Source organism: Syngnathoides biaculeatus, chromosome 4 (genome assembly GCF_019802595.1).
Source record: "Syngnathoides biaculeatus isolate LvHL_M chromosome 4, ASM1980259v1, whole genome shotgun sequence".
Classification (NCBI taxonomy): Eukaryota; Metazoa; Chordata; class Actinopteri; order Syngnathiformes; family Syngnathidae; genus Syngnathoides; species Syngnathoides biaculeatus.
In genome coordinates, this window is record NC_084643.1 from 18,113,881 (window position 1) to 18,136,749 (window position 22,869).

The following is a 22,869-nucleotide window of genomic DNA, read 5'->3' on the forward strand; positions in this document are numbered from 1 at the left end:
AAGCAGTATGTGTGGAGAAAACATGATACTGCTTATCACCTGTTCAATACAGTCCCAACAATGAAGCATGACAGTGGCAGCATCATGCTCTGGGGGTGTTTTTCAGCTGCACTGACAGAATGACAGGTTGTAATTGATGGAAAGATGAGTGTGACAGTGTACACGGATGTCCTGGATGAAAATCTTTTTTAGAGTGCTCAGAACCTCAGACTTAGCCGAAGGTTCACCTTCCAACAAGACAATGACCCTAACCACACAACTAAAATAAAAAAGGATTGGCTTCAGAACGACTCCAAAACTGTTCTTGAACTGCCCAGCCAGAGCCCTGACTCAAACCCAATGGAGCATCTCTGGAGAGACCTGAAAATGGATGTCCACAAATGTTCACCATCCAACCTGACAGAAATGGAGTGGATCTGGAAGTAGGAATGGCAGAGAATCCACAAATCCCAGTGTGAAAAAAGTTGCTGCATCATTCCCAAAAAGACAAATGGCTGTATTAGCTCAAAAGGGTGCTCCTACTACAATGAAGAAAAAAAGTATTTGAACACCCTGCTATATAGCAAGTTCTCCCACTTAGAAATCAAGGTCTGAAATTTTCATCATAGGTGCATGTCCACTGTGAGAGAGATAGTCTCAAAAGAAAAACCCAGAAATCACTATGTATAATATTTTAAACAATTTATTTGTGTGATACAGCTGCAAATAAGTATTTGAATACCTGAGAAAACCAATGTTAATATTGGGTACAGTAGCCTTTGTTTACAATTACAGAGTTCAAATCTTTCCTGTCATTGTTCACCAGGTTTACACACACTGCAGGAGGGATTTTGGCCCACTCCTCCACACAGATCTTCTTTATATCAGACAGGTTTTTGGGCTATCGCTAAGAAATGCAGAGTTTCAGCTCCCTCCAAAGATTTTCTATTGGGTTTAGGTCTGGAGACTGGCTAGACCACGCCAGAACCTTGATATGCTTCTTACGGAGCCACTCCTTGGTTTTCCTGGCTGTGTGCTTCGGGTCATTGTCATGTTGAAAGGCCCAGCCATGACCCAAATTCAATGGTCTGACAGAGAGAAAGAGGTTGTTCTCCAAAATCTCACAATACATGGCTGTGGTCATCCTCTCCTTAAAACAGTGCAGTCATTGTGTCCCATGTGCAGAACCCCCCCCCCCCCCCAAATTACGATGCTACCACCTCCAGGCTTCACAGTAGGGATGGTGTTCTTGAGATGGAACTCATCATTCGTCTTCCTCCAAACACGGTTAGTGGAATTATGACCAAAAAGTTCCATTTTGGTCTCATCTGACCACAAAACTTTCTCCCATGACTCCTCTGTATCATCCAAATGGTCATTGGCAAACTTAAGACGAGCCTTTACATGCTGGTTTAAGCAGGGGAACCTTCCGTGCCATGCATGATTTCAAACAATGAGTGTATTACCAACAGTCATCTTGGAAACGGTGGTCCCAGCTCTTTTCAGGTCATTGACCAAGTCCTGTCGTGTAGTCCTGGGCTGATTCCTCACCTTTCTAAGGATCATTGAGACCCCACGAGGTAATGCCTTGCATAGCGCTCCACTCCGATTGAGATTGACCGTCATGCTTAGCTCTTTCATTTTCTAACTTTTGCATAGTCATGAGCATCTGAGAGTTCCTGGCTGAGAAGAACATTGCCTTGCTGGAGAAACCTCCCACCTCATTCTACCTGGCATCATGTAATTGTTTTTCATCTTTTGCAAGCCCCAGGGATCATCAAAGTGAGATAAGTAATACGGTGTATACTTCTGTTTCTGTCTGGTGACACTTGCTGTGGGGCTATCACAGCATTATTCCAACAGCCCTAAGAGAGAAAGTGCTTCGTGAGCTCCATGCTAGACACTGGTGTGGTGGAAGTAAAAAAAATGCATGCTGTTATTTCTGATGGCCAGAGCTGGAGGCAGCTAGAGAAGAAAGAGCTGGGTCATGCCCTGCTTGCCAGAAATTCAGAAACCTCCCACACCAAGACCGCTGTGGCACTGGCCTGAGGAACAATGGCAAAAAGTTATGTCAACTTTGCAGGACCACTGAAGAACCAAGTACTTAGTTGTTGTTGATTGTCAGCTATGGCCAAAAGTAGCCATTATGAAGAGCACACCTTCAGAGAGAACCATTGAAGAGCTAACGTCTGTGATATCTTCACCTGATTTGGTCTGCCTCTAAACTCATCAGTTATTATGGCCCACAGTTAGTGTTGGGGAGTTCATTATAATCATCTAAGTCAGGGGTGCCCAGACTTTTTTACCCCAAAATCTACGCTACCAATGACGGCGGGGGAGGGGGATGATGATGATGCTCCCAATGTTATGTTATTAATTCTATATGATATATATATGTGTGTGTATTTAAAGTACAGAATTAGCTTTTTGTGCACTGTATTGTCTGTGCTTTCATCCTGGATCAGGCCATACCAAGGTGGAATTTGAAAATGACACACCATCTAATCCTGCACTTTCTACTTTGGCTTCAGACCAGACGTTTCCCACTCAAAAAAAAGAAAATATCATCCAGTTTAACCACTTTTTCTTCGATTATTCACATACTCCGTCATTGCATCTTAAAACAACAGCATTTATTTTTTTTAACGTTCTCCATTGATATCAAAAGGAGGCCCTGTAGCTCAGTGGTTAGAGCACTGGTTTGATAAACCAGGGGTTGTGGGTTCGTATCCCACTGGGGCCTCCACTCCCTGAGAAGGGTTGCGTCAGGAAGGGCATCCGGTGTAAAAATTGTGCCAAACATATGTGCGTTCATCTGAGATGACACGCTGTGGCGACCCCGAAAGGGACAAGCCGAAAGAAACTTACTGAGGCCCTGTAGCTCAGTGGTTAGAGCACTGGTTTGATAAACCAGGGGTTGTGGGTTCGTATCCCTCTGGGGCCTCCACTCCCTGAGAAGGGTTGCGTCAGGAAGGGCATCCGGCGTAAAAATTGTGCCAAACATATGTGCATTCATCTGAGATGACACGCTGTGGCGACCCCGAAAGGGACAAGCCGAAAGAAACTTACCTTTTCCATTGATATCGAAAGTAAACATGAGCAGCATGGCGAGCTCGTCTTTGCTCTTCATTGACCAGACTGTGTTGCAAACTAAAGCAGCGGTGGTGGACATTATAAAACACATTGATGGGCTCTGTAAGTACTGTAACATTTTTAATAATGATTGTACGTCTTTGAGAGCAGGGATGGAGGGCGGATGTAAGGTAAACTAGGAAAAAGAAAGTGTGGCGAAGGAGCGGTCGTTGTTAGAGAAAGTTCCGTGTGCTGCCTAAAATAAACCAGTGGCTTCTTTTCATTTTTTACCGTACGTATGTGAATTGTGCCATTGGATGTAACGACCGGTCATCCCTCACTCATTGAATCACATTACAAAATGTCACAAACTGTATATTATACTTTAAATTTGCATTGGATTTTTTTTTGCGCGCAACGCAGAATATCTGCGAAGAGACTGCATCAGTGGAGCAAAATTGCGCACACATCCAGTTTAGAGGGAACATTGGCTGACTTTTTTTTTTTTGGGCACGCCGTCCCGCGATCGACCAAGACTGCCTGGCGATCGACTGGTCGATAGCGATCGATGCGTTGAGCACCCCTGATCAAAGTGAATGGTATTCAGCATATCAAGCATGACTTTACAAACACTCAAGTCCTCACCAATCAGAGAGTCCCTCAAATGGCGCCTCTGTAGTTGTCTGTTGTCATATAGAAATATACAGTATCTCATAACAAAGGTGTCTTCTGCTTCAGTGATATTGTAGAAAATGCTCTTCTCTTTACTTGATCTTTGAAGACAGTGTTCACCTTCAACAGAAAGATCAAGTGGAACAATGGGGGAGAGCCAAGTTACGGTCATTCAGACCTGGGGAAGAGTTGCTTGTCAAGGACAGGACTAATGGTTCTAGGTAGACACCCACAACAGTTATTGCAAATACAAGTCTTGTGTCATACACCGTGGAAACCTTTGATCGTCTCATCTGGACATGCCAATCAACTCAGGACCTATGAGGACTCACCTTCTAAAATGATTGAAAGTAATAGCTGACACAACACTGCATACACGTTTTGTTTGATAGATCCCATTGTGGATACACACCCAACTCTGTGCCAAGGAACGATTGGAAATTCGGGGTATTGAAGCCGTGTGCCCTTCGGTACAGGAAGAACTTATGCATTGAATATGGCGGACCCACTGATGCATGCCTGCCAATGGCCAACACGGTTGTTCATATATTCATAGACAATGGAGTGCACTCTGTCTCTGAATACCCTGAGACTGTCGGACTGAATTTGTAAATGAACCTGGACACCTAGGTGAAACTAGGATTCTTCTGCGACAGCATGACATCATAACAAGAATGCAGTCCTTGCTCCCAAAGATTTCGGCATCTTTTCCGCCCAAAGCTAATCGAGCTGTGTGTGGATAATCTTAGCACTAAACATTCACCATCCTTCTTGTTTGATTCTGTATTTTCATGTAAAGTTGTTCAACTTTTCCTGATAATTGAAGAATCACCTTGTCCAGAATTAAAAAAAAGGCTATTAGAGGCTCCAACGGCCACCACACTAAACTGGGGCCATGACCTTTCTCTGTTCTTTTTGGCTTTAACTAACATCTCTCATTCCAGAGCTGGAGATCCATCAACAGCAACATCCAACCCAGAGGAACTCCAGGCGCAACCTACAGAAAGCTTCTAAGCACACTTACGCCTTCTCAGGGGTTGGCCTATGCCAGTTACCACTAGCAAATGAGGATTAATTAAAACCCCTCCAAAAGACATTGTGACTAGGTCTTACTTACCCCACCAGAAATCCTGACACATTTACAATGTAGTACAGTAACAAAGCCATTACATTTGGGGCATAATAATCCCCAGGATTCAGTCCAAATTAAGGCTGTCTACCCTGTCTCCGCAGTTAAGGGAAAGGTTCCTTTGTCATGACATTTAATAAAGGCTGACTATTGTTTGTTTATTGATGCAGCAATGTTACATGCCATTATCTTGTAATTAAAATGCTTCACCACTAAAATAACCTCAAAATTAAGGGGGAAAGGACATGTTGTGTATCGATTACATATGTTGTCCCTTGGCAACTAATGCAATGACCACTGGGTCTCACAGTATATGTGATGACGTCATTAAATGGTTGTACGGTGAAGAGTGATACAGATGCAGTTGCAATGGCTTCCCGTCTTCTGTGTCTTCTTTATTGGTATGTGTTATAATACTCACAGACAAGTGTGTAATTTAAGGACTTTTTTCAATTTCCAATTTAGTATTTATTACGTGGAGAATAGTCTTCAAAAGATAACTGGACAAAAGAAAGTTAAAAAAAGCATTGGGTGACTGTAGTAATTTTATTGTAGAAACTTGATGAAAATTGTCTTTTTATATTTACATATTAACAAACAAATTCAGGACGTTCATTGGGTTATTATGTGGTCCTCTTCTGTGTTGAATAATTTTGGACACATCCAATGGATTTCTACAACATTAGATTTCACAAAGTTGAAAATACAATTCCATTTCAATGGAGACAATTTACAGGAGGCGGTTGCAACATACTGGATATCACATCACCATAAAAAGACATTGATTATACCTTCCACAAGACTAAAGAAGTTCATTAAAAGTTATAAATGGTTATTGATTTTTTTTAACCTCATATCATGGAAAATAAAGCAATAAGAACAAAACCTTAAGCTACGTCTTTTAATGGGTTGTCATCACTGCCCTATTGGCTTCGTTTTACCTTGTAAATTGGACTCTAAACTTTGGCAAACACAAGGATAACATTGCACGGATACTGTGCTCGAAAAGGAATGTGCAGTGACAGATGTAAATCAAAATTTCACGCCTGCCAAGTGAGCACTGGGCCCTCACAGTCTGACATTACAGGAACATAGAGAAACCCAATCATATTTCTGGACGTTTGCCGGCAGGATTTTTGCAATTCTGTTTTTCCTCGTCATCTGCTTGTTTTTGCTGTCTGCTCTAAGATGCCTCCGTCAACTCAAAGCCATTCTCCATTTTTTGGAAACTGACAGCATGCGTACTTTCCCACCTGATTTTGCACACAGAGTGTGGTTGTATTTGCACCTTGTTGTTGCTCAGTCAATACTGTGCACTGCTGCAATATTTCACCCAAAGAAATAATCCCGAAAAGGGTGTGCAAGATGCAGTCCACAACTCTCTAATCACCATTCCTTTCTTGGCTTCACACAGGAGAAAAACAGGGAAAAATTGCCTTTCATCAGTCATTCTGTGACAAATCAAACAGTAATTACAATATCGGTCAAACTTGGATCAACAAATCTTTTATAGTATGCATGGTATTTTCTTTTGGTTGTTGCATTTGGAAATGTTACCGTTGGTCCTTGACAGAAATTCATCATCATAAATGCAAGCATGAGTCAATTACCCAAGTACCATTAATCAAAACAAACATTTGGACTACTCAGAAATGTGGCACCTTCTTCAACGAAAAAAATGGCTGACAAAAACTACAGGGAAAAAAAACGATGGATGACATGCATGAACGGTTGGATCAAAATGATATTTTTAGTTCACTAATTAAGTGTACAGGATGCGCTTCACACGGCGACGAAATCTAACCTTTTTATAGATTTCACATGCTAGAGCATCAGTTAATCCTGGCTGACTCAACGCATGCCTTACGTGTCCCCAGGTGGAGGTTATCTTCAGTGCTCAACGAAACACAGAAAGACAGAAGTAGAAGCAAAGCAGGGGAAGACGAGAGATGAAGGTGGATAATGTCCTCCTAACAGCATACCAGACTTCACCCATAGCAACCACAATCCCCATGCAGCCTGCCTCATTTCTCCTTTTCCATTTCTTAGTTATTATTTTTGGTGTCCTTTTTTCCTTTTTTTCACTTGTGGACTCCTGGCTTTATAAACCCATTTGTTTCAACACCAATGACCCACATTTAGTAAACGCTGCTATCCATATCATTAAAGCCAAAAGAAGAGTTACAAATGAGGACAGAAAAGGACAAAATATGCCATAAATTTTGTTTGCACCTTCACATCCTGTGGCGTGGGTATCTTTGCAAGTGTACAAATAGAGGATATGTCCTTTACTTTTCTTCATCAGGTCACATTTTCACCATCATCTTTTAATCACAGTCATTTACTCTGCAATGCCTAGTAACCACATTTGTTCACACTTTTCACAAATAAACAGGAATCAATATAACATTTCTCATCACAAATACACAACAAGTTCAAGATCAATGAGCTTAATGAACACCAATACAGGAGCTAGAGTTTATAATGTTCGGATTCTGTTGTAAAGGCACTGCCAGCAAAGTTGTCATATAAATGTGTACTATTAGAGTTTAAGATGATGATGTTGCACAGCATACTGTAGGATAACTCTAAGAGCTGTTTTTAATATTTTGGTATTCTCAAACTGAGGCAACCAAAATATAAGAAAGTGATACTACCACTCCAAACGAATAACATTTGAGTAGTAGTGAAGCTGGAATGTTATGTCTGGTGGATGAAAGCTATTCAGATTTAATGTTTGTTTTTACATGACCGTGTGCTTACGGCCATGCTACCCTGAGAACATCAGATCTTGGAAGCTAAGTGGGTTTGGCACTGGTTAGTACTTGGATGGCAGACCGCCTGGGAATACCAGGTCGTGTAAGCTTCTCCCCCCAGCTAAATGTAGAGGGGTTGTGTCAGGAAGTGCATCCGTCGTAAAACTGTGCCAAACAAATATGCGATCATCTAAGATGACACGCTGTGGTGACCCCTAACAGAACAAGCCGAAATAAGATTTTTTTACATGAACTTGTAACAGTTTTGTTTATAAACACAGCGTGAGTCAAAACACAGCAAAAGTTAAACTTATAATACTTTTGGACTGAATGAGCATCATCCATACAGAGGTTGAGATGAGTGTAAGTATGCTTTCCAAATTGACGTTGCAGTCATATTTGTAACTGGCGAATTGATATGACAATGACTAAAATAGCTGAGCTTTGAAACAGACAAGAGTTAACTGACTGGAATGTAATCAGGATGATAAAGTCTTCTTGGCTAGGTATGTGCACACATAGACAACAAGTGGTGCTCAAGTACATGCCCTTTTGCCCAGGATGAAAAAGGGGGCCTTTTTACTGCAGCCTTTTTTCTTCATTCATCCATATTAAAAAAAATAAATAAAAACAAGTCCATTAATCCACCCCAAGTGTTTTGATATTTGATGGACATTTATGTGCTGTGATTGTGTGGTGACCATTTCAGGGTGTACCCCGCCTCTCACCCAGATTTACAGTGAAGAAAATAAGTATTTGAACACCCTGCTATAGTGCATGTTCTCCCATTTAGAAATCATGGAGGAGTCTGAAATTTTCATCGATCATCTAAAAAGAAAAATCCAGAAATCACAATGTATGATTTTTTAACGATTTATTTGTGTGATACAGGTGCAAATAAGTATTTGAATACCTGAGAAAACCAATGTTAATATTTGGTACAGTCGCCTTTGTTTGCAATTACAGAGGTCAAACGTTTCCTGTAGTTGTTCACCACGTTTGCACACACTGCATGAGAGATTTTGGCCCACTCCTCCACACAGATCTTCTCGAGATCAGTCAGGTTTCTAGGCTGTTGCCGAGAAACTCGGAGTTTCAGATCCCTCCAAAGATTTTCTATTGGGTCGAGGTCTGGAGGCTGCCTAGGCCATGCCACAACCTTAATATGCTTCTTTCGGAGTCACTCCTTGGTTTTCCTGGCTTTGTGCTCTGCTCTGACTGAGGGAAAGAGGTTGTTCCCTAAAATCTCACAATACATGGCTGTGGTCATCCTCTCCTGAATACAGTGCAGTCGTCTTGTCCCATGTGCAGAAAAATACCCCCAAAGCATGATGCTACCACCACCATGCTTCACAGTAGGGATGGTGTTCTTAGGAAAGAACTCATCATTCGTCTTCCTCCAAACACAGTGAGAGGAGTTATGACCAAAAACTTCCATTTTGGTCTCATCTGACCACAAAGCTTTCTCCGGTGACTCCTCTGTATCATCCAAATGGTCATTGGCAAACTTTCATTCTCTAATGATTGCTCCAACAGTGGACCTTTTTTCACCAAGCTGCTTGGCAATTTCTCCGTAGCCCTTTCCAGTCATGTGGAGCTGTACAATTTTGTCGCTGGTGTCTTTGGACAGCTCTTTGGTCTTGGACGTGTCACAAGTTTGAGTCTTACTGATTGTATGGGGTGGACAAGTGTCTTTATGCAGCTAACGACCCCACACAGGTGCATCTGATTCACGATAATACATGGAGTGGAGGTGGTGGAGGCAGAATAACAGGTCTTTGAGGGTCAGCATTCTAGCTAATATACAGGTGTTCAAATACTTATTTACAGCTGTATCACAAATAAATCGTTCAAAAATCATACATTGTGATTTCTGGGTTTTTCTCTCTACATTATCTCTTTCACAGTGGACATGCACCTACGATAAAAATTTCAGACCCCTCCATGATTTCTAAGTGGGAGAACTTGCAATATAGCAGGGTGTTCGAATACTTATTTTCTTCACGTAGCTAAGCTAGGTGCCAGCACACCTGCAACCCTAATGAGGATAAGTGCGACTGAAAATGAAAATGAAAATATATTTGAGTCCTTAGGAGAATTGTATATATGCTGCTCCCAAATTGATTCATTTGGGGTTAATCAGAGGCACTTTTATCATCATTACAGGTGTTTTGTAACTCCCATTTGACACAAGTTTGAATGTGATTGCTCAAATTCTCAACACTGCCACGTTCCCATTTTAATGTGTCCACTCGTACAACAACACTCTGTCAGTCCTTTACATTTATTTGTGTTCTCTTTTTTTTCATTTGATTTGTACAAGTTAATAGTGGATTTAAAGAAAAGTCATCATCCTCATTTTTGCTTATCACAAAAAACGATGTTTGTTTTTAGTCACCTCCTTTGTTAATAGATGTATCATTCACTGTGTTGAATGTATTAACAGAAATAAATACATTATTAAACATATATACTACTTTTTTTCCTGTAGCGATAATTTTGCTGATGGTTGCTCATTTTTTCCCTTTTTTTGCTTGACCACCTGCCATCAATAATTTCTGAGAAGGCGCCTGCTTTTGGCACACACTCTATACACATTCTAACACTTTCCTCCTACAATGTCATATTTCACAGGTATATAACAAACACATGATTATCAGACTATAAACAGGCATGTAAAAAAAAAAGTCTCGTTGGTTTGCACATGGTATATTGACACAGTGTGTTTAAGGAAAGGGCCAAAAGGTCGCCCGAGCTGACTTGTGGTCAGTTTGTAGATTGGGCCATTCACAGGTAAACTGGTCGATGCTCCCGTGCCACAAATCCTGTTTCAGTAATGGCGATAATGAGCTCTTTCCAAAAATATCTTTTCTTTGTCCACACAGATCTAGTTGACTCACGTCCCTAACATTTCCTTCAATGCTGTGGAGAGGAACACCTCTTGACGCCATTTATTATAAAACCAATTATTAGAAATGTCACATTTAGTCTCATAAAGACGAGTGAAACTCTACACTTCACATTCTATTGATCCTGAAATAGTGCACGTGCATGGTCTTGCCTCGTTTACCAGCGAATCCATGGTCTCAGAGTTTGAATGGTAGCTCAAGTAGTACTCTTGCAACTGAGAGTTAAGGTCCTGCTCCTGCTTTCGGGCTTTTTTCCTGCGGTTATGTTTGACTGAGTGTTGGTGTAGTTGCCTCACGGTGTTGGGATAGTGCCTCCATGAGACATAAATAACGAGGAGGATCAGTGACACTGACAAAAACAGGGCTACCGTGCCCGCAATGATTTTATGGAAAGCCATATGTTCAAATGGTAACTCTGGGAAGGGTGAGGTAGAAGGGTCAGGCGAAGGATGTGATGAGGAGATCACAGCTGTGGGTTTTTCTCTCTGTCTGTCTGTCTCATTAGGCGGGCTAGCTGAAGGTGTTAACGTCTGCACCGAAGACTCAGTTTGAGCAGGCTGCGTGCCACCAGGAAAGAGATGGTAAGATGTGGTGTTCACAAAGGAGCCTGAAGTCAATCCAGTTGGAGCGGCAGTAGTAAACACATTAGACATTATGTCCACACAGGAGGAATGGTTCCCCACAATGTCCACAACTCTCTCTCCCTGTGCAGACTTAGGACTGCTACAGATCATGCTGATGTCCTTGGGGTCTCTCAAGGTTCTGAGCCATGCCATGAGCGGGCAGATGGTTGGTCTGCAATCCCAGGCGTTACCGGCCAGTCCAATGTTGGTCACTGAAATCCACGCTGCCACGGCTTCCACCGGCACACTCCTGAGCTTGTTGGATTCCAGATTGAGCGTTTGTAAATTTGGCATTGACTGGAAAACCAAGGGGTCCAATGTTTGGATCTCATTTCCTGAAAGGTCCAGTTTCTGCAATTTAAGCCAGGTCCAAGGTACACCTTGACTGACAGCTCGTATGCGGTTCCATTGCAAATAAAGAGCCTGAAGGTTGATGAGGCGTGGAAAAATGTAGAAATTAATCCGTGAAAATTGATTGTGCTCTAAATGAAGGTCTTTGAGCCGAAACAGTCCCAAAAAGGTGGTGCGGGTCAGGCTCCGTAGTCGATTGTAACCTAAATCCAGGAATTCAAGGCTGCGGCATTCCAGAAAGGTACGGACTATAATCTGTTTTAGTCCGTTGGATCGAAGGTGTAGATTCTGCAGCTTGCGCAGGCCAAACAGATGTCCCGGCTGCAGGGACTGAAGTTTGTTGTAGGATAGATCCAAATTCCGCAAGTTTGGGATGGGGCTGAATGTGTTGTTGCGCAGGTGATTTATCTCATTGGAGCTGATGATGAGTTCTTTGAGTCTCCTCACACCATGGAAGGCTAAAACATCGACAGCACTGATGGAATTGTGGTCCAAATAGAGCCAGACAAGCTGATTGAGATGCGCAAACTGGTAGGGCATCAGCACCAGCAGGTTGTTATAGCGCAGTGATAGACCTTGGCATCCTGTTGTGATATTCTCTGGAATGTCTCGGAATATGCCCGACTCGCAGTAGACGAGCTTGCCTTCGCAGCGACAATTCGCAGGACACATCCTCTCCCCCTTGCTGAGCAGCAGCCAGAGAGCTGTCTGCACCAGAACACATGAAAACCTCCGGTCTAGCATCACAGAACCTGTTGGAGAAATAAAGTAGGGCACAAGCAATCAAAACAGCGCCTTGCTTTTAGAGAACTGCTGCTCAAAGACAGTTAAATAAGTAAACACAAGAACTCCTTTATTCGTTAAATGCTGGATATTCAAGTGAGAAAATGTGTAATGTGCAGACCTGCTTCATGAAGCATTTATGACAGCCTGACATTAACTAGCTTGAGGTAACTCCCTATTGGAGAATGTTATTAAAAATCCCAGTCATGGTTGATATACCATAGGAGAATTTTACGAAGCAATATCTAGATAAAAGTATTCTAAAGAATCGTGCTTATATATTATATATATATGAAAAATGCAACAAATGCAAAAGCTATTCACTTACCCATGCTTTCCGAGAGAAAAAGTATCACTGTGAAATAAATGAATGAAGGGCATATTAGTCTGTGCGCACATGTGGAGAAAACGCAGCTCGTGCAGGGTGGGAGTCGATAATCACCACACTAGAAGCACCACTTGTTTCTTTCTTCACTCACACCGGGGAAAAATTGCGAGAAGTTCCAATTCTCCACTGTCGGAGGGAAAAAAGCCAAAAGAAAAGGGATGCCTTGCTCCTGCTGCGTGGTTGGTAGCTGCTCGTTCGACCCTCGAGAAGTGGCACGATCGTCATGAGCAGATGGATTGAAGGGGATCAACTCTCTCTCTCTCTCTCTCGCTCTCTCTCGATTCCCATCCCTCTCTCTTACGCTCTCGTGCCCTCTCTCACTCTAACCCATCTTTCTCTCGTTCTCTTTATCGACCCCCCACCCCCATCTCCACTTTCTCGGTCTCGCTCTCTCTGCACGCACGCTTAAAAGTAGCAGGTGTGCTCTGTGAATCAAAAATAATTATCATAAGGGTCTAACCCATTGCTGCGTCGTAATTTGTATGTATTTTATCGCTACTCTATGTGAATTCTGTGTAAAAGTTTTGTGTTAAATGAAAATGTGCTAAAACACTTCTAGTCCCAAAATATTAAACCAATCGAACGAGAAAAAGTGAGTCACTTTTTGAGCTGTGCAGTGGCTGCAAAATAACTTGCGCAGTGTGTGTTTGCGTGTGTGTGCGTGTGTATTTTCAGACAGAACAATGATTTCAATTATTTAGGACATCTTAATAAATACATAAATACAATAAATAAATAAATAAATAAATAAATAAATACATACATACATAAATGTAACAAATCCCATCATATAAAGTACCAACAAAAATGGACGACTTTCATCATATTGTACAATTGTAGCCTATATTATCCAGGTAAACATGTCATGAAAATTTCATGAGCAGAAAATATGGAACGACAAAAGAAAATGGTACTCATGGGTAAAGTTCTGTTATAAAAAATAATAAAAAAAAACACTGCGATTGGCTGGCAACCAGTGCAGGGTGTACCGCGCCTCCTGCCCGTTGACGGCTGGGAAAGGCTCCAGCACTCCCCCTTGTGAGAATAAGCGGCTAAGGAAATGGAAAGATGGATTAAAAAAAAAAAAACACTTACATTTCCCCAAATAATGCATCATTATGCTACTGATTCGCAACACATGCTCAGATAGGCACCACGCAGTGCACTGATTAAGAGGTGTGAAAACATACAGATAAAAGGAGCAAAGGGGCAAACTGAAGGCAGGCTGAAAGGTGCGTGTGTGTGTCTATATGTGTGTGTGGTGGTGGTGGTGGTGGAACGGGGGCGGGTTCATGCCCAAGTGCCCCCATGGTTCCCCGCTTCTTGGATGTTGTGTTTCTGCACACAAGATATAAAAGAATACATAAAAAATTAGATTACTGGATAGACGAGCATAATATGTTTGATTTGTTTTCTCAAATGCGTTGTTTTTATTTAATTTCAACGTTTTTTCACAATCCAGTTGAACGCTAAGGAGGACACGTCTACTAATTATCTGGTTCACTCATGCATTATTAATAATAAAGTTGAGTGGGTTAGTTTTGAATATCCTGATTATTGCATGCACTTAATATCCCTGGCGTTGACGGCTTGAGAAGTCAAATATGCATGTTAAGGCTGGCAGGAATGACTGTACATTTGATGCTGACGACACATCCATCCAATGGCATGCTGGCCTCAGGAGAAAGCATAAATAAACATTTATTTAAGTCTGAAGAGGTGGAAAACTGGGAATGGAATCAATTTCAAGAGGAAAGTGAGAGTGAATTTATTCGAAGCAAATTTTTATTTTTCCATACTTGACTCAGTTTGGTTGAAGCTACTGTTAAACGCAACCGTAAACAGGCAGCGTTGCGTATTATGTGGTAACAGCGACACCTTGTGTGGACAAAAAAAAATCAGAGAATTGCGGGAGAATATTTCCTGGTGGCTTTGATGACGCCATAGGACATTTTGGGGTGTCACATAACACTTATCAGGAATAATATATCAAATGAGGGAATAATTAATAATAATTAATTAATAATTAACATACTTATTACTTATTATGCTCTAGTGAAACATATTTCATTCTGCGATTATTTTGGTTTTGTCAGGGGCGTGTTAATGCCACTGCCCCGAGTGCGGCTGCCTCCAGTCTATGTATTTAAAGCTCAAGTGTCGTCAAACGGATGATTTTTGTTATATTATTAATGAAAAATCCACAGCCAATATGGTCCCATGTGTTTTTTCACCACAAAACATGATTTTGACATATACGGCTTTTTGTAACTCCTGCCATGAAAATCCTCTCAGGAATTTGTTGTCGAGAAGAAGCAGGAAGTGACCTAAAGGACAGTGGCGCCCCCTCTTGGATCTCGTTTGTTTCCATTAGTTTTACCTCCGCGAAGGTAGCTCGTTGTTCCTTCGGGTTAGCCAAAATGCCGGCTCATTGCATTGCTGGACATTGCTTGAACACTCGGGAGAATGGAATTACCCTTCATAAGTTTGAAATAGACCCTGTTCGTTGTGAAAAATGGATTGCACAGGTGCAAAGGACGAGAGCTTCATGGGTTCCAAATAACAGGTAGGTGTGTATACAGCTACTAAAAAAAAAAATGTTTGGGGTGGACCACGTAATCGGTCTCTCTCATAACGTAGCAAAAGATCCGCGTATGAAATGTGTTGATGTGCGTATACAGCTACAAAAAAAAAATAATAGTTTGGGGCGGACCACGTAATCGGTCTCTTTCATAACGTAACAAAAGATCCGCGTATGAAATGTGTCGATGTGCCCAGCCAAGAATGTCTCACTCAGCCTGCAACATAGCTCAGCTCCACCCCCTCCTTATATAGCATGGCGGGCTGAAACTCAGCCACACCGGCTGAGGCGCCGCGTTCGGCGGTCACATCTTCCGTGAAGGCTGCGCGTCGGGCTTTGCGACGGGGGCGGCTCTGAAGAACCCAGCCGAGAATGCGTTACTCAGTCCGTGCGAGGATGAAGCGTGCCGGCTCTACTGTGAACACAAAGCAGCACCGCTCGGCTCCGTCATAAGCCACACCGGCCGGCTGCGATGAGCCACGATGGCTCATCTCCGCTGCAGAAGTGGATCGGACGGGATGCGGTTTGGCCGTGATGGCATATCATCTGAATATGGCTCGAAACAATAGTGTAATATTGCCCCGAGGGCTCGAAACAATAGTGTAATATTGTCCCGGTAACTTCACATTGGTTGTGTGGTGTTGTCTTTTTCGAAAAGACTCTGGCTCAGACGCCAACCTTTTGAACACACTCTTAGTCAAGCGCACGGGCTTCTGAACTATTGAGAATCAAGGCTCTCACAATGCGTACGTGGCATACGGAACCTTCCTCGGGAAGATAACACATGGAACCCACACTCTCATCATGACATTCCCAAACTCTCATTCTGGACTAATTAGCTTCCATCTATTTGACACCATTGATCATTACCTCATCTTGAGTGGCCTGAGGTTAAGGCTACACAACCCCCATATAGACTGGTCTTCAGGGCGAATTGAGTCTTGGGACTCTAATTGCACCAAAGCTTGATTTAAGGCGCGTAACACAGGACCCATAGAGACGTCGGAGGGAATCCTTGATAGAGACTTGGACCTGTCTCAGGTGCTTTCCTGTTGTCATGACCTCAAGGAGGCTTTTTTCCAAGACCAGGGCCAAGTCTCTTCCTCCTTACAGACCGTATGAGTGTGCCATTGTCTTATTGCCCGGAACTTTATCCCCTCGTGAGCGACTGTTCTCTTTCATGCCTGGAACACCTAGCCATGAAACACTATGTGGAGGAGTCGCTGGGTGCTGGGCGCACCCGACACTCGTCATTTCCGGCAGGAGTGGAGTTTTTTGGCCCTGCATTGATTGTCAGGGACACAACAGCATAACTGTAAAAAAAACAGAAAATCCTCCCCCTCATTTTCACTGCCTTCAAACTTTTGGTGGGGGCCAAAATATTTACCATGTTGGACTTAAGGAGCGCTTAGCACTTCGTCCGGATTCTGAAGGGGAACAAATGCAAAACCACGTTCAACACACCTACTGGACATTGTGAGTACTTGGTGATGCCTTTCGGCCTCACGAATGCCCCGGCTATATTCCAGAGATTTATCAATGACGTGTTGTGCGATCTGCTCAATATCTGTTCTTTCACTTATCTTGATGACATATTGATGAAAAGACTCACTTGGGACATGTCGGCTCAGTCCTGCATATGCTGTGGTGTAATGGCCTTTACATAAAGGCAGAGAAATGGGAATTTCACTGTTCGTCCATGGCGTTCCTGGGGTTCATGTTAGCTGAGGGTGAGATTAGAATGGACCCCAGTAAAATAGAAGATGGAGCACAGTGGCCCACTCCTATATCACGGAAGGAAGTGCAAATCTTCCTTGGGTTTACTCACTTCTTCCGCAAGTTTATTAGGGATTTCAGTATGGAGCCTTACTTTGCTGAACAAATGAGTTTTGTGAGACCCGGCCTGTAAGATCATTCAAAAAAAATTAAAGACAAAATATGTCCCATCCTCAAACCTTGCCACCTGGGAGGAGGAACCTGATGACCCCCAGCTGCCTCTTGCTCGTGTCGTGGCGGCGCCAGACCCCCAACTGCCTCTCGCCCATGCCTCGGCGGGTCCCAAGCCCCAGCCGCCTCTAGCCCACGCCTCGGCAGCGCAACACCCTGAGCCGCCTCTCGCCCATGCCTCAGCATTGCTGGACCAAACATGCATCACCCGCTACTTTTCGTTTTTTCACTTTTTGTGGGAGGTTCTGGTCCCAACTAAACATGAAAAACAAGGGATTACTATAACACTTGAGTGTTACATTGGCAATTGCCAGTTCGTTGTGTTTGAGACTGCATCATTGTGTATGAGTACGCAAGCATCTTGCTAGAGTATCCCCCTTGTTACAGTGTTTCTGTGCTATTATAGTTTTGTTCATGTTCCAAGTTTTTCCTCGTAGTTATCTGACCTCTTTTCAGGATTTTTGGGCTTTGCATTATGCCCCGTATTTTTTGGCTTCTGCCTTTTTTTTTTTCCTTTTTCCTTAATTGTGTATGACCCCTGTCAGAATAAAGGTACCCTTGAAAATCATGTCCCTGCCCCGGAGTCCTGCATTTGGTTCCTACACCTTGAAGCATGCTCATGAAAGGCGGCATGGTGGAGCAACTGTATAGCATTGACCTCACAGTTCTGAGGACCGAGGTACAAATCCCGGCGACGCATGTATGGAGTTTGCATATTCTCTCCGTGCCTGCATGGTTTCCCTCTGTGCACTCCAGTTTCCTCCCACATCCGAAAAACATGGAACATTAATTGGACACTCTAAATTTCCCCTAAGTGTGGTTGTGAATGCAAATGTTGTCTGTCTCCTTGTGTCCTGCGATTGGCTAGCAACCAGTTCAGGGTGTACCCTGCCTCCTGCCCGATGACAGCTGGAATTGGCTTCAGCACTCTTGCGACCCTTGTGAGGATCAGAAAATCAATGGATGGATGGATCGATGGCAGTATCAATACACACTTGACAGAATTTCTTTACACACCCTGTTCCAATGTCAGGTTTCGTAATGTAAAAAAAGACCAAGATGATACATTTAAAACCTTTTTCTACCACTGTGACCTATAATCTCTACAATTAATTTAAAAAAAGAAGCATTTTGAGACAGGAATTAAAATTACACAATTTAGCTAATGTAATCATTATTACGTCCTATCTTGAAAATGTTTCACTTTTTAAAATTGAGGTTATAGGCCATATTAGTATTAGAAAAGGCTTTGACATGGTTTACCTTGGTTTTATTTTTATTTCACAAAAACTTGACTTTTGAACTACATTACACAAATCTCAATTCCAATGTTTTTCAAATCCCTTTCAATCTATAGTCAATACATTACAGGGACAATATATTTAAGATCAAAAGTGATAAACACTGTTGTTTTGCAAATATTCACTCATTTTGAACTGGATGCCTATGTTCCAAAAAAAGATGGGGCATGTTTATCACAATGCTCCATCAACTTTCTATTAATCACTCAATAAGCGTTTGGGAACAGAAGATGTTAAAGCTTTGCAGGTGGAATTATTTGCAGATGAAATGCTTGCTTGGTGCGTGGTGGACCTTCAGAAATGAAAGTTTAAAAAAATATGGGAATAAAAGGCATACAGAGAATGAATGAGGCCAAGGCAATGGTTAGGGTCCAATCCCGGCTGGTTGTGGTCACCCCAGGCTACCCCCTGGAATAAATGTTAACGCAGAAATTTGCTGGCAACCACTCTCGTGGGGAACCCACATATTGTCCAGTGGACATAGGCTCCAGCTTACCCTTGAGTTAAACGAGAACAAACAATAAAGCAAATGTATCTATGTACGTATGGATGTTAATATCCTCAACTTGCCAATGCAGTTGGAACAATGCTTTCTTTGTGGCTACTTTGGAGATGGCCATTTTCTGCTCCAGCACGACTGTGTCCCGTGTGCCCAAAGCAAGGGCCTTTCTGTTATGGTTGAATCCGTTTGGTTGGAAAAAAAACTTGAGAACACCGACCTCAACCTAAACTACAACAAAATGGTGAGCAGTCTGACCTGTAGCATGTCCCTTGAATGTATAAAAATGGTCAGCATTTTTGCTTCGTGTAGGTGTCCTGAGCCCCAATAACTGTGTTCAGTTGTGTACAAGTCCATCTATGAGCAGTCCTTCATGAAAACGTCAATGGGAGCCAATCCAAGACCAATCTCGTTCCCCTTTGATGCTGCAAGAAGGTGTTCCTTTGTGCATGTCCAGGCAGAAGGACACTACTGTATCACTTCAAAAAATGCGCTTTCATGATCTTTTTTTTTCATCAATGGTATTTCATCTTTTGTGTGAAAACGTCCCAAATTAACTGACTGCGTGCACATTAGAGACTGATGCTGGGAATTTACAATGCAATCATCTTCATAGAGGTGATAATCGCTATCTATAACTGCCAATAACAGAGGGCTAAGAGAGCAAAGAAACGCATGCCACATCACACTTTTTTGATATGTAGCACAATTAACCTGTTTCAACCCCATTAAGTGAGATCAGGAGGTGAATTCACCTTTGCTAAATGATGTTAATGTAGATCGTCCAATGTCAAAGAGTGGATGGATAGTGGAAGCGCTCAAAAAGTTAATTTTGAATGTCCTTGTGCATGTATTTTATTCTGATGTGCTTTCCTGTCACAATACCATATGATACCATGTTTCATACTAACTAACTGGAGGCACAGTGGACACCTGGTCAGCTCAGGGGTGGGCAAACCTTTTGGCTCAGGGGTAACATTAACCTATAAAATTTGACAGGGGAGTCAAGTCACAAGCAGATATTAACATATGAAAAATAAACAACAAAAATGCGCTGTAGTGTTAACACTTAGATTTTATAATGGGAACTGTGTTTTGTTGATCACTTTTTTTTTCAGTGCATCGACGACTGCTGTTTGTTTTCTTATGGCAATTCTCAGAACAGCACCTGCCGAGTGGCAGAACTATCACTTACCCACTACAAAAAGAAAAAGAAAAAAATATTAGCTATTAACTGTTCTCACAACTTGTTAATGCATGCCACACAAGTTACAGTTACATAAACATGAACCAATAACTGAAATGTCCGTGTTCAATCAGCAACTGTGCAGAATTTACATGACAACACAGTACAGTATGTACTTAAATCATAAACAAGCACCCTAGTCCCAGTAAACTTCTCTAAAAACTCTTAACTGATAGATAGATAGATAGATAGATAGATAGATAGATAGATAGATAGATAGATAGATAGAGATAGATAGATAGAGATAGATAGATAGATAGATAGACAGATAGATAGATAGATAGATAGATAGATAGATAGATAGATAGATAGAGATAGATAGATAGATAGATAGATAGATAGATAGATAGATAGAGATAGATAGATAGATAGATAGATAGCAGCAAAATTTCATTTCATGAACAATTGTTGAGTTGGTAGAAAAGATGATGATATTGCTGTGATTTTGAAATCATTATTGCAATGTAAAGAAATTATACTGGGTAATTTTAGCTCTTTTGAATATCTCTGCTTTTTAGTTAAAGATGATTCAAATATTATTGTGATAATCATTTATAGACCCCAAGATACAATGGAAAATTTATGGAGGATTTTTCAGAACTGCTGTCAATTATTTGTACTGACTACGACTATTTTGTCATAATAGGGGACTTTAACATTCATAGAATACACATATCATGGAAAAAAACATTCAAAAAACTTTGTGCAATACTAGACACATTTGACATCTCTCAACATATTAAGAGTCCAACTCACAATCAAGGTCACATCTTAGATCTGGTCATCTCTAAAGATGTTGAAATTCCATCGACTGACATTAAGGATATGGTTATTTTAACCATTTTAATTTTTTTAATTAGAGATTCTTTCAAAAGTTCAGACAACCTCTATCTCTACTAGGTATAGTACATAAATGAGAGTACTGCCACTAATTTGAATTTAAATGGACTTTTGACAGATTTCAATCAGTTTCCAAAATCATCACAATACAGAATCTGCTCTTGTCAAAGTGCTAAATTATGTAAGGTTGAATACTGACTCAGGAAAGGTCAATTTTGGTCTTGTTGGATCTGTGTGTGGCTTTTGATACAGTAGATCATAATATACTGCTGAACAGGTTGGAAACATCTGTAGGACTAAACTAAAGTAGCAGTGGTGGACGCTGTCATTATAAAACACATTGATGGGCAGCGTAAGTACTGTAAGATTTGTAATTATGAGTGTACATCTTTAAGAGCGGGTATCTGTGTGTGTGTGGGGGGGGGTGACGTAAACAAGGAAAAAGAAAGTGTGGCGGAGCAGCGGTCGTTGTTGGAGAAAGTTATTATTATTATTTTTTACAGTACATACTGTATGTGAATTCTGCCATTGGAAGTAACAACCAGTCATCTGTCACTCACTGAATCACATTGCAAAATGCCACAAACTGAATATACTATAATATACTTTCCATTTCTATTGGATTTTTTTGTGTGCAATGCAATGCACACGCGGTGCACAATTGCACACGTGCGCAGTTTAGAGGGACATTGGCTGAGGTTTTTTTTTTTTTTTTTGGCACGCCATCCTGTGATCGACCAAGACTGTGATCAATCGGTCGATCGCGATTGACGCATTGAACACCCCTGACCTATGGGGTCCCGCAAGGGTCAGGTCTTGGACCCATCCTGTTCACCCTGTATATGCTACCCTTGGGTCAAATTCTTCAAAACTTTAATTTTGACTATCACAGCTATGCAGATGAGACACAGTTATATTTAGCAGTGTCTCCAGATGACTACAGTCAGATTGAGATGCTTTACCACTGTCTGCAGCAGATAAATAACTGGATGAGACAAAATTTTCTTCAATGAAACCACAACAAAACTGAGACAATTGTTTTTGGCAGTAAAGAAAAGAGAATTGCTGTGAGTAAACCCCATGGACTCTCTATCTTTAAAAACCAAAGACCAAATCCGAAACCTTGGTGTTATGATTGATTCCAACCTGACTTTCAACAATCATATCAAATCAATCACAAAAACTGCCTTCTACCATCTGAAGAAGATATCTAGAATGAAGGATTCTTAAACAGTCACGGACGCCCAGCGGACCGTGTGCACGCCACTCTCCTGACCTTAGCGGTTCTCCAGAGACACGGGTAATATTTAACCCTTCCTTGTCCAATGTGATCTCCATTTTGAATTGCAGGGCTTCGCCTTCCCCACTGACCGCTCCCGGATAGCCTTTGTGATATCCCACCTGACGGGCAGAGCAGAGGCTTGGGCCACAGCCAAATGGAGCCGTGGTTCCGATACCTGACGCACCTGGACCTCCTTTGTGTGTGCAATGACGTAGGTGTCCCCAGAATGTTAGGCAGTGGCTGGATTGATTTCGCTCCGGCAGGGGCACTGCAGCATTGGGGATTATGCCACCAATTTCCACATTCGAGCGGCGGGGAGTGGATGGAAATAACCCTCGACGCGTACTTTCAGAGGCTCTCGCCCGGGATTCAAAATTACCTCGTTGCAGTGGAACTGCCCACACACCTGGACTCTCTCATCGCCCTTGCCCTGAGGGTCAACCGGAGGCTCGTAATACAGGGGAGGATTGACGTGCTACAGTGGGACGTCCAATGGAGCTTTGCGAGTAAT

General features: G+C 42.0%; 1 protein-coding gene across 1 annotated transcript; it reads right to left on the reverse strand.

The window, feature by feature from the left end:
* Positions 1–10,618: 10,618 nt before the first annotated feature.
* On the reverse strand, positions 10,619–12,606 carry lrrtm4l2 (leucine rich repeat transmembrane neuronal 4 like 2). Its single transcript, XM_061818628.1, has 3 exons — positions 12,603–12,606; positions 11,162–12,243; positions 10,619–11,074 (listed from the first exon to the last, which is right to left on the reverse strand). Exons 1-3 carry the CDS (start codon positions 12,604–12,606, stop codon positions 10,619–10,621), a joined length of 1,542 nt encoding a protein of 513 aa, XP_061674612.1.
* Positions 12,607–22,869: the final 10,263 nt, after the last annotated feature.